Genomic DNA, 13070 nt, shown 5'->3' on the forward strand with positions numbered 1-13070 from the left:
TGTGTGTGTGTGTGTGTGTGTGTGTGTGTGTGTGTGTGTGTACATATGTATATGTATATGTATATATACATGTATATGTATATGTATATGTGTGTGTGTGTATATATATATATATATACATATCTCTGTGTGTGTGTATATGTGTGTGTGTGTATATATGTGTATCTATACATATACATAAGTAAAGGTGCAAGCACCGAGTCATTATTGACTTACGGGGGATGTCTCATCACAACATTTTCTTGGTAAACTTTTTACGGGGTGCTTTGCCATTGCCTTCCCCAGTCATCTACACTTTACCCCCAGGAAACTAGGTACTCATTTTATCGACTTCGGAAGGATGGAAGGCTGAGTCAACCTTGAGCCAGCTACCTGAACCTGGCTTCCTTGAGTCTTTGTAAAATCAAACCCATTCCATTGTGCTTGAAATTTAAGGGGGGGGGGTCTTTAGATTAGAGAAAGATTAGGCAGGTTAGGATGGGAAAATGAGTGGGATGGTGACCCCCCCCTAGGCACATCACCATTGGTGGGGAATTGGGGTCTGTCAGGAACAACTGGTGGGCTCCACGGCAGCCAGTTGCAAGGGCAGACTGCCACATGGCTCCCCTGTACAAGTAAGGCCCTTCTGCTGTACAGCAAGGTGCTGCAGGCTTGGAGGGGGAACCATTTGCCTGGCTGGTTGGGTCCCAGCCATGCGTTGTATGGCTCACCCCCGCCGCAGTGGGGGCTTGCCCAGACAGGTCAAGGCAGAGGTCGTGGGTGATGTCAGGGCTTGACCTGTACCACTAGTTAGTTAGATCCCTTGCGGTATTGACAGTTTATGTTGAAATTAATAAAGTGGCCCAATTTTATACCCAGGCTTTGTGTCTGCCTTTTATTACGACTGGGGGAACAAACTGAATATTGCAAAGAATGTCTTCACAGTCTTAAGCTGTTTCCTGTTAATTAGTTTTTCCGTTACTTCAAGCCTAAGATAGCATTGGTCAAAGATGGCCTCATTACTGAGTCATAAGCATAACATAGTGACTTTCAGCAAAGATACAGCCTGTCTAGTAACACAAACTTATATTTGTTTATTTTGTTTTAAGTGTAAAACTTTAAGAACCATTTTATCCCTCCTTTATTGAGCTTCATTTCCACTCTTGCTTATGATTTTCTATGTTCAGTAAGTTGACAGTTTCTATCACTTAGCCACCAATTTCTACTTCATATGTATTGCACAACTTCCTTTCCTTCCACATCATAAAAAATAAAGAAATTCTGCTTTTTTTAGAAGAAATTGAAAGTTAGTTATTGTACCAAATCTGATCCTGCTCTTCAAGAATATGTGCACAAATCCATATATATGACCTTCATACAAAATCTTCTTCTTTCTGTTTTTATTCTTCTCTCTATCTCTCTTTTTATTTTGGTCCTATGTATTTTTGTTGTACAGCTCTGATTGGAGATTAATGTAATGTGGAAAAAAGTTATGAAATTTACCTTTCTAGTTCAGCAATTTTCTTATCTTTGTCATTTTTTTCATTCTCTACTTCCTTAAGGATTTCTAGAAGTCTGTCAACTTCAGCTTGAGCTTTACCACATTCATCCCTGTAATAGGCTGCTTCTTTGTCAAGTTGCTTCATTCTGTCTGCAAATTCAGGATTCATCCGTGCTTCCTCCTCTGCTTCATGAGCCTATTAAAATTTTTAAAGAAAAAAAAATCACCAACATTTCAGATAGTTTGTCTCTATCATTCTCTACTATCATCTGCCATATGAAGAAAGGATTTATGGGTATCCCATTAATTAATCATTCTTTTTTTAATACTGATACCTATTACATGCCATGGGGTGGGAATCCATGAACTTTTGGGAGCAACACAACTATTCCTGCTTTATAAAAGAAAATGCTAATTGATTCTACCAGTCTTACTACTGACCAGAAAAAGCAATACTGAACAACTTAATATCAGCTAGCATGTAATATGATTTAATTTAATAATAGTATTAAACAATTCAATGCAAACTATTTATTTTAGGATAAGATGAAAAGGTTTTTAAACTGACAGTTTTACCCAAAATCCTTTTTTGCCTTTTTATTTCATTCTGCCAATACTTAACCTGAAACATAAGAAGAAACAAGCCCCTTGGTGGAAAAGCACAAATAAATATACCTGGCAAACACATGCATGGGTGGGTGGTCATTTCACAAACAAGAAAGAATGCAATGAACACAACAGAAAACAACAGTGCAAAGCCCAGTCCTGCTCCCATTAAAGCTAACAGCAGAACCCCATTAATGTCAATGAGAGCATGAATGGGCCAAAGTGTTTAAAACATTAGACCGAACTAATCACACACAGATGTAAACAAGAATGCACTGCAAAGCTTAGCCTACCCCTTGTTTCCCATTATTCCTAATTGGCATCTTCAAAGAGCAGGCAGGGAGAAAACAAGTAGTTTAACCGCAGTGCACATTAAACACACATAATTCAGAGAACATTTTTTTTAATGTCACAAATACATTTTAAAAGATTAAGGACACACAGAAGAACTGCATGTCCTTCCTTTATCTAACAAATGCAGAACAAAAGCTAGCCTTATTTTTAATGTAACATAGCTTTTTAAATTTGGGGGAATAAACAAGCAGCCAATGAGACATCTATAAATTACAATGAAGCATGCATGTTTAGATAAAATGTAATCTACTGGTTGATAATCTTTGCAATGATTCAGACTTTTTAGTATTTTCAAAATAAATTTTGAGTTTAAGAGAAACATTTTTATTATGAAGAAATGTGCAAAAAATCTAATTGCAGTTTTCTGCATGTAACATCATTTAAGCATGAGGATAATAGAGGGACTAGGTTAGCTACTAAAGCAGACACTTTAACATTCAAAGTCAATCGATCTCTTATTTTCAGAGGATGGGGTGGTTTTACGTGTCCTTTACTCATCATGTTCGAAGCAGCCTTAAGTTTTAAACATACAATAAAAAGTTATTTTTACAAGAATAAAATACACCATACATCAAAGAACACAATCTACCAATCTGCCACATCAGTTCATGGTGAAAGGACTTACAAAAGTTTATTTCTGATATTGGATGGAATGTGCCCATAACATTGAATTCCACCATTAAAAAAAAAATTAAAATGAGAGCTGCCCCATTTCATTTCAATAGTATGTTAATTGATTATTCAAAGCCTAAAATTTAAAACTCAGAATGAATCACCAAACACCTTAACACTGCTGAATGTGCACTATATCAGAGATTACCTGATCTAACTGCAACAGAAGTAGCGGCCTCAAGATTCAGTGCTGACTGGGGAGGGGGAGGAGTGGAATGAGGGGTAGGAATGTGAAAATTCTTAGAGTCCCAGTGGGTTGTGAAAGTTCTGTTAAACCCTGAGGGATCCCAACTAAAGCCTATAATCTAGAACGTAATGTATTCTTATAGGCTTTCAGTAACTACTATGAGGCTTAAAGGAGACTTTAGTTTATTTAAGTTTAAAAGCCTATAGGCCATACACAACAACAAAATTTAAGAATTAAAAATAACCATAAAACAAAAGTTTGCCATATCCACAATGCAGTTTTTGCAAAAGCTACGCAGCAGTAGTTTTACTCTTAAAGAATCAGAAATGGTCAAATACTTCAATAGGCATTTTTAAAAAAATCTTTCCCTGGCTAGTTCATGGTTTGGACAGTGGAGAAAGGTACGAGACAGTGAGTCAACTACAGTCAAAGGGCAGTCACAGAAGCGCTGGTCTGAAGGTATTTTGAGAAAATGGACTTTCATCTGGGCTATTAGCAATGTGTTGCAGCATGTAATCATGTATAACCACCACAGTTTTGGAACTACCAGCATACTGAGATAATGAGGTGGATCAAACTGGGTAGAATACTCAATTTCTACATAAAGCAGGGAGCATTTTTGCGCATCATTAAAGGAGTCTTTTATTTCCCCCTTCCCTATAGCCAACAACAGAAATAATGAGCTCTGCCAGTTCATGAGCTTAAAAATCGCATGGCACTCACCATTTTTTATATACGTTGTCCGTGCGCGCTCTGACCCCAGCCTGATGTCACGTGCAGGAGTGACATCATCCTTGCAGGTTGGCCAGCTGGCTGGGCACTTCCCCATCACTCAGGAGGCCAGGTGGGCCAGCCGCTTCTCCAGTACACAGTAGGACAAGTAGACTGGTCGGGCACTTCCCCAGTCTGCAGGGGGCTGTGCAAGCTGGAAGCAGGGGGGGCAGAGGTGGCACAGGAGGCTGGCCAGGCAGGCCGCCACTCCTCTGGGACTCTGGGCTGCCTGGAAGCAGGCTGAAGAGGTGGTGACAGCATAGAAAGGCCTACTAATGCTGCCGCCAACCCCTGCATGCCAGTGGCCAGCTGCTCCTCCCCTAAATACCTAACATTTAAATGTCCACTATTTTAACTGCATTTCTCCCAGACAATCCAATAAAAAAACAGGCTGTCTGGCAGAAAACTGAACACCTGGCAGACCTACTTGAAAGTCAAATAGGCATGAGCCTATGTATGTTTCTAACTAGGGATGTCATTCCCCCACTGGGGGCAGGGGGTCCCCTGCTCCCACCCTCTGCCCTCTGCCTCTACTCACCTGGCCAGTGGGGGAGAAAAGGTGGGGGACAGGCCTCCCAGGATGGCACGACAAGATCATCTCCGGGAGTGACGTCATCGCACCACCCCTGAGAGCATTCCTGCACTTCTCAGCTGGTCGATTTTGGCCCCAAAAGGTTGAATTGGCCCATTTGGCACCCCAATTGCCCCACTGAGAAGCGTGTGGGCACTCCCATGCAAGCATGATGATGTCTCTCATAATAAGTGATGTCATCACATAGATGAGGGAGCACCTGTGCACTGTACACATGCATAAGGAGCACCAGGGAATATCGAAAAAATAAGTGCGGGGTCCCCTTCCCCACTGCCATTTGGTTCCTCCCTTTCCAAATTGTTTCCAAGAACAGAATTTGCATTCAGCTGTGTTTGAGCAAGCAGTGAGACGGCGAGGACCTATCCATCAGCTTCCCTGAAAACTGCCATTTGGTTTTTCCCCTGCCAGAACTGTTTCCTGTACAACACCATACAAGTCCGGGAATACACATTCAATAAGAAGCAATACATTAATATCAAAATTTATATTGGTGCAAAGTTCAAGTGAATAAATAATTAGTATGATCAGTATGAAGAATAAATACAATTGTATAAATAAATAAATGAATGGTCAAAATTCTGTCCGAGTCCGAGTCTTATTTAACATGAATTCATCTTCCAATGAACGGAGAGCAATGAGGTGACTTCCAGTCCAATTGCAGATGAAAGCTGGGCGTGCCGACGGGCTTATGCGTGCATATTAAACATTCCCATTTCGTATCTCATACTTCTTCCTGGGTACATTTTTATTGGAAAGTCACCAGTATCACAGTTCTGCTCTATTCCTCCTCAAACCATATGCATTTGGATTTTTCAAATGGATTTTGATATTAATGTATTGCTTCTTATTGAATGTGTATTCCCGGATTTGTATGGTGTTGTAGCTTGGACTATCTGGGCGTCTCCCCTTGTTGTTGCTGTTGCAGAACTGTTTCCTGTAGCAATCATTTAATTGGAATACTTATATCAGTTATATGTGTTAGTGTTTACCTCTTCCCTTGTCACCTTTTCTTCTCCTGCATTACATTGTTTGTGTTATCTGATGGTAGGCTTGCCATCCCCACTCCCAAAGCAGGGGATCCCCTGCCCCAACCTTCTGCCCATGTAACAGCCCTGACAGGGAGCTTGTTATTGTTCAAGTATTTAGAAGCCACAGCTGAAGGCAGGAATATTAATGTTCTTTCTCTTTATCTGATCATTCCTTTTCTATCCTCAAGCCGTGTCAAGTCTTTTCCAATCAAGTTAATCAGTTCCCTTAAAATCTTTTACTATGGAATCTAAACATACCATTCTATCAGATGCATCATATCTTTTCCACAGGAGGCAGTCACCTTTTAAACATTTTCCACATAATTCTGAATCCTTTTCTTCATCATCCCACAAATTATTCAATGAACAAAGTAAGAATGTATGATATATCTTATTGTCATTGCAGATGGATATGGTAAAATAAAGTCATCTCCAGATGAGGTTCACAAATGACTATGCTACATTGAATAATGCACTTATTAATGCAGACACGACAACTCTTTGATGCTGCAAAGCCTGGAATTCCCCATGGCTAGGACCATGTACTGTCCATTTGCATGGCTTGTCAAAACAGCCTTGTTTCAAGATGATCAGCCTAGGGTTGCCAACCTTCCGGTGGGGCTTGGAGATCTCCTGGAATTACAACAGATCTCCAGACTATACAGATCAGTTCCTCTGGAGAAAATGGCTGCTTTGAAGAGTACTCTATTATACCTAGGGTTGCCAGTTTTCCATTTTTCATCCTGTTCTCTGGGAGAAACGCAATAAAATACTGGACATATAAATGTCTAGCATTTTTCCCCATGGAGGAAGTGCCCAGCTGAGTTAGCCTCCTCTTGAACCTGGGAAGTGGCAAGTCCACTCACCTCCTGAGTGTCAGAGAAGCTCCTGGCTCGCAAAACAACCAGCAGGTATCCCTAGCTGCTGGGACAGCAATGATGTCACTGAAGTGGTGTTATCATGCAGGAGTGCACGAAAAAGAAAAAAAGTGATGGGGCCCTGGTCTGGTTTTGGTGGGGAGGCCATCTGGCAACCTTAATTATACCCTACTTAGGTCCTTTCTCTCCCCAGAGTCAGTCCTCCTCAAGCTTTACTCCAAATCTCCAAGAATTTCCCAACCCAGAGTTGGCAACTCTAGCTCAGTTACTTTACTCTTCTAGTGTCTCTGAGAGGTACTTGAGGCCTGTGCAGACCTTAGTTGCCTACACTGGCACTGCTAGATAAAGCATGAATATACAGAACAATAGGAGATTCTTGCATTATTTTAAACCATCACTATAAAACTTCATATAATTTGTTTCTCTCCAATAATTTATCAAAATAGCAGTGAAATGGAGCAACTATTGGAAGGACAGTTTAAGAATTACTGTAAAAGATCTTGTATCATTTAACATGCCTATATCTTACAATCATCATATATGAATTGCCATAAATAATACTATTTTTTAATACCTGGAAATAATCAAACACCGAATTTTAAGCTTTGTAGATGTGCCAGAACTTGGCTAGTTTATGGCAACTGATTTCTGAAATCCTAGATTTTTCCAGTTGAAAAAATTATGCTGGAAAATATCATCATGGGATGACACCTTTAACAACTATATATTACTGAGATAATAAATCCCATAAATCAGCCTCACAAATCTCTTTTCTAAAACGTTTTACTGAAGTTTAATTAATAGGCTTCTACATTTTAGTTCTGAGGAGCTTTAAATGATACAACAATTTGCCTGTTTCAGAAAAGTGCTATGTTATACCCTATTTTGCTTACCACAAGTTATTTTTTTCCATATCATACCAAGTTTGTATACACTAATATTATGGACTCAGTTGTGCTAAATATAAAAGAACGGAAAATACATGTTTTACTTATAAGCATGTTACAGGCACCATTTATTCTTTTACTAACAGCACAGATACATAAGAACAGTACACTGTGACTCACAAGAAGCAACATATCAATATGACTAAAAATTAAAATGAGATAGCAAAAAGATACATGCAAGAAAATACTTTAGGTAGATCCTTCAAATTGTATTGATCCATAATATAAAATCTGAAGCCATTCATTTAATACCTGGGAGAAACTGGAGGCAGTACTTCACAATTAGCCTCCTCTGTATTCTTGAAATTTTGAACTTCATTAAGAATTATTACTCATTATCATCATCACACAATATCCATAAAACATTTGACAAAAAAGAACAAATCAAAAATAATGTTTTCATGTAGAGCAGCAACTCTTTGTGCATTTAAGTATTAAGGGCAAATTTTAAGAACTTTAAAGGGTGGTTGAAGTTACACACAAGATAAAAAGAATAATTCACAAACTCCACAATCTATAAAACAGTTAAAATGTAAGGATGTTGTAGACAAACTAGTTCCGTGTTCTAAGACTGTGGAGTGACAATTATTCAAATAATTAACCCTATTCATTCAACAAATGTCTGTGGATTTAAATCAAAGCCAAGACTCTAGCAACATTAATGGAATCAAATACTTAATATTTTTAATAAAGGTAGTGTGCACAAGAGTTGTGTCCTTTGAGTTTTCTTTTTTAATAAAAAAGAGAACTACAAGAACAAAGGAGATTAGCCTGGGTATGATAACAAAACCAAGCCTTCTCAATCCCATCCACCTGGGGAAAGGAGAAGAGCACCCATATATCTCTGCCAAACACAGCCTTGGAATACTGTGAATTGGAAGGAGATAAGCATGCACTGACGTAACAAGAGCAATGCAATTCTGCCATGTCTGTTTAGTCCATGCTGAGGTAAGCACCCAAATATCAATATAAAGAGTTAGTCTGTGGTGCCCTGGAAGTGTGATCATTGAAGAGTACCACTCCAAGGAGCCTTCCATTTTATAAAAGGATTAGATGGCATAAAAGACTGGGTGGTGATATTTCCAAGTTGTTTAACGCCAAGACCTTGATTGAGCTTAATCAACAAATAACTAATGCTTCCAATGTATCTGTGGTTCTTTGCTCCTATGGTAAACATATTGCTATTGTTAATTTTATTTTCCAGCAGCAGTCCATAGCGAGTAATTACAAAAATACAGAAATCACATCTGATGAATGGTTTCATAATGAATGCTGGAATCTGAAAATCCAACTACGTGCTTCTTATCGTTCCGATGACAATTGTGAAGCAACTTCTCTTTCCGCAAGATATTATAAGCTTAAAAAACAATATCAGCGTACCATTGCTTTTGAGAAAAGAATATTGCAGGAGAAGACTTGGGATTTGTTATTTAATACTTCTCTAGCTAATAATAGTAAACAGTTCTGGGCTTTGGTTGCCAGGACTCTTTCTGACAGGGGTTGTCCTTTTGATTGTTTAGTTCTAGCTCAGGTATGGATGGGTCATTTTTCAGAAATATTTTATGATCTAACAGCTGATACTTTTGAACAGAAAGATTTTACTTCCCGTGATCTTCCAGAATGGGCCCCTGGGAGTTGAAATGAAATTAAATGTTTAATTAGTCAATAAAAAGTTGGGAATCTCTCTGGCCCAGATGGGCTTCCATTTGAACTATTTAAGAAGCATTGAGAATGCTGGACCTCCCTTTAGTTACCTCTTCGCTCTTATTGATAAAATCAGGAGGGTGCCTGAAATCTGGACCAAGGCTGTAGTAGTCCTTGTTTTCAAAAAAGGTGATCTTAATATTTCTAGGAACTATCACCCAATAAGTCTCTTGTCAAATGTGGGTAAACTTTATGGGATACACTTGCTCAATACGCTTTCTTATTTGAACCGATTGGTTTTTGTCCTGATAGATCTGCACATGACCACTGTGTTACTTTTGCCCATTTGGTGAGAAATATAGTGGTGCAGGTGGGAAGAAGCTTTTCTGTTTCCTTGATTTAAAGGGTGCTTTTGATTCTATCCCCAGAAACCTTCTGTGGAATAAACTAAATAACACTTCAATGGACAAAAGATTACTTTTTATTATCCACAAATTATATTCTTTAACTAGCTATCAAGTGCATCACAGTTTTTAGGGTGAATTAAGAAGTGAGATTCCTACTGATCAAGCAACTAAACAGGGGTGTATCTTGGCTCCTTATCTTTTTAACTTATTTATGAAGCATCTGAAGCCTTGAGGATGGTGGATGGCCATTTCTCTAAACTTGGCTCCGATCATATCCCATTATTGATTTATGGTGATGGTGCTGTGATATTATTTTGTACACAATTGGGCCTTAAGAGCCTTCTGTCTACATTTGTGGTTTGCTGTGACTCTAATTTATTGTCTGTTAATTTTTTAAAAATCCAAGGTTATGATATGTTTGAAGACCTAAAAGTGTGTTTGCTGGAGAGTCAAGGGCAATGTTATTGAACAACTAAGGCAATATAGATGTTTGGGTGCAAATTTCAAATATAATAAGACCTTGACAGTCCAGTGAAAAAATCCAATTAAATTAGCCAACTTCAGCATGTCCACAGTGGTACATTTTTTCTGTGTTCATGGTGGTCAACAAATGCCCATGGCCATTAATTTATTTAATGCAAAACCTGTAGCTTAGCTACTATATGGGATATCTATTTGAGTTAGTGTATTCAATTAGCTTGTTGAGAAGATTCAAGCCTTTTTGTGAGTGTTGCATTTTTGATGTTCCAAACTGCATAGGATACACAGCCATGTGTCCAGAAACTGGACTGGGCTTTATGGAAACTAGAGCCTGGCTTCAGACCTTGAATTTTTGGCTTTACTTCCACTTTTTATCTTATTACCCTAGCTATGTGCATATTACGTTGTCTGACTCTTTATCAAGCAATAGGCCACACTTAATTGTGCAAAAAATTAATTCAATTGGCATTTCACTTGACTTGCTTTTTATGCTGGGGAAACAACAAGCCTTTTGATTGTTGCATCAGAGATTGCTGGACTCTGAGAGACAAGTCCTATGTTATTTTGCAAACAGCAGATGCTCCCCTACTATATATGGCATAATGCCAGCTTAAGGGGTACCAGTGGCTTATTTACTGCACCTTAAAATTCCATAACAGCTGCTTAATGTTTTTCTTTCAGCAGTTCTTTAGGACATATTTTCAAGAACTCCTCATCAGGAAAGACCCTGCAGGGCTGGATTTCCTGAATATTTATCTCATATTTTGTTATATAGTAACTTTTATACTGAGTTGAGGAACTCTATAGTCAGACCTCTTTTACATAAATTCATGGGTACCACTGATGAGAGGTTAGTTTTATATATTTTATCTGACTGGAGCTCTTATATTACCAGTCAAGTCACTTCTAGCTGCTAAGAGGCTTCATGAGTTGATTAGAAATGGATCTTGAATGTTTTTTCTTGGAGTATATGATCATTTACAAGAGCCATGTTTGATGTTGTGTTACTGTTAGGTAGTAATTGAACCTCTTTTATTACTGATTATAGTTGCCTAATAAAGGTTTTCCTTGACTACTCTTGAAACAGCTGTTTTTGTGCACAAAGAGCAACAGAAACAATCCTCTCCTACAAACCAGCCCCAGGGATATTTGTCAGTTTAGATAGCTTTATCAATTTAGATAGCTCCCCATGAGTTAGGAGTTCTATTTATGGACCTTTTTCTGACCCCTGAGAACTGTGTACTGCAGGAGTCTAGCTCCTTAACTTCAGAGTCCCCAACTTCCAACCAGTTATTATGCTGGAGGCAATCTCGTCAAAGGCTCAGACTAATATTTCCCTTATTGTTCCCTTATTCCCTTATTCCCCCCTTATTATTAGTCGGGGCTGTGCAAGGACTATAATTACTATAGCACTTCTCCTAGCATAAAGAACAAAGAGTTATTTCCACCATTATCCCTTCCCACTGCTAACTTTCTTGCTGATCCCCATAACATTCCAGAGTTGCTCAAGAGTGGTACAGGGACACAGGAAACCACAAAAAAAAAGGGAGGCTGGCAACACCTATTTTGTGAGCAGAGGCTCACTCAATGTTTTTTGGATCTAAGCCAACATGGGTTTTTAAAGTTAAATAGTCCCACATTAACAAGGGATATGTAGAAAATCAACAAGGATTGTATTGTCGAAGGCTTTCACGGCCGGAGAACGATGGTTGTTGTGGGCACTGCTACACCTCTGAAGATGCCAGCCACAGCTGCTGGCGAAACGTCAGGAACTACAATGCCAAGACCACAGCAATACAGCCCGGAAAACCCACAACAACCATCAACAAGGATTGCTGCCTACTTTTGAGCATGGTTGTTAACTCCATCTTGGGAAATGACTGGAGATTTGGGAGTGGTGCCTAGAGAGGTCAGAGCTCAGGGAAGGGAGAGAACTCAATAAAGATATGATTCTATACAGTCTGCCCTCCAAAGCTGCCATTTCCTCCAGGGAACTGATCTCTGATGTCTGGAAATCAGCTGTAACTCCAGTAGAACTCCAGGCCCCACCTAGAGTATGGCAAACCCTACTTCTGAGCAAATTACAAAATGATAATTCAAAGCACAACTTGAAAAATCTTTGTTATGTAATCAGGAAAGGTTTAAGTGAAGGCAGTCAATCAATAGCTTGAAATGCTGCCAATCAAAACATTGGTATTTATTTCAGTTCAGTATTATATGATAATATAAAATGCTACAATACTCGGTAAGTGTTCTTTAACTAGTTGGCACTTTATAGTAGTGGTCACAGTTTCAACTTTTAGTGTAATGTGATGGCATCATGTAGGCTAATCATGAAAAGAAAGAAAGCTTTTGGGTGTAAATGGCAGGATGCTGGATTTGTCAGCCTTTTGGCCCTTTTCTTTCAGAATCTGAGACTCAACAAAACTGAGGGGTGTGTGTTAGAATCATATCATTAGTTATTTGCTTATTTTGTGACAACTTCTAAGCTTATATATATATATCTATGGAGGAGTATCATTACAGACTAGACAATGGATGAATGTCATTGTAGAACAGGAAATACAGCGCAAAAGGAAATATTTACAACATATGGTCAGTGTTCTGAGTGTATTGCTGCTCACAAACCTAACCCAAAAAAGTGCATCAGAATCATGTTCCTTCTCTTTTTCCATAGTAACTATCAATGAAACATTTCCAAATTGGGTTTTATACTTGGAGGGATTTAAACATGATGAGGTCCATCAGTGAGAGACACTGTAATAAAAGCTCCAAATGTGGATATTCTATTTACTCCTCTATGGAACTACCCTGCACAGGTTCCAGTTTATAGCCATATTAAGCCAAAATACTTTGATTTAAATTAGTAGGGTGATTTTGGATTCAACTGATTAAAGGAGTTATGGCCAAAAAAGAGGGAGGAGAAAAGTTAGGGTGAGCTCACAAACAACCCTATAATGTAGGACATATGTAGGTCCAGGGCTTTTTTTCTGGGAAAAGAGGTGGTGGAACTCAAGACCGCAC

General features: G+C 38.8%; 1 protein-coding gene across 2 annotated transcripts in view; it reads right to left on the reverse strand.

Annotated features, from left to right (window-relative positions):
* The window catches only part of ERC2 (ELKS/RAB6-interacting/CAST family member 2), a 768095-nt gene that overhangs the window by 313371 nt on the left and 441654 nt on the right, over nucleotides 1–13070 (reverse strand). For both annotated transcript variants that reach the window (XM_054977161.1, XM_054977162.1), the window contains exon 10: nucleotides 1483–1676. In XM_054977161.1, the coding sequence (XP_054833136.1) occupies nucleotides 1483–1676 (194 nt within the window). The remainder of the gene's footprint in view (nucleotides 1–1482; nucleotides 1677–13070) is intronic.

The sequence above is a fragment of the Eublepharis macularius genome, chromosome 4 (genome assembly GCF_028583425.1).
Source record: "Eublepharis macularius isolate TG4126 chromosome 4, MPM_Emac_v1.0, whole genome shotgun sequence".
Lineage (NCBI taxonomy): Eukaryota > Metazoa > Chordata > Lepidosauria > Squamata > Eublepharidae > Eublepharis > Eublepharis macularius.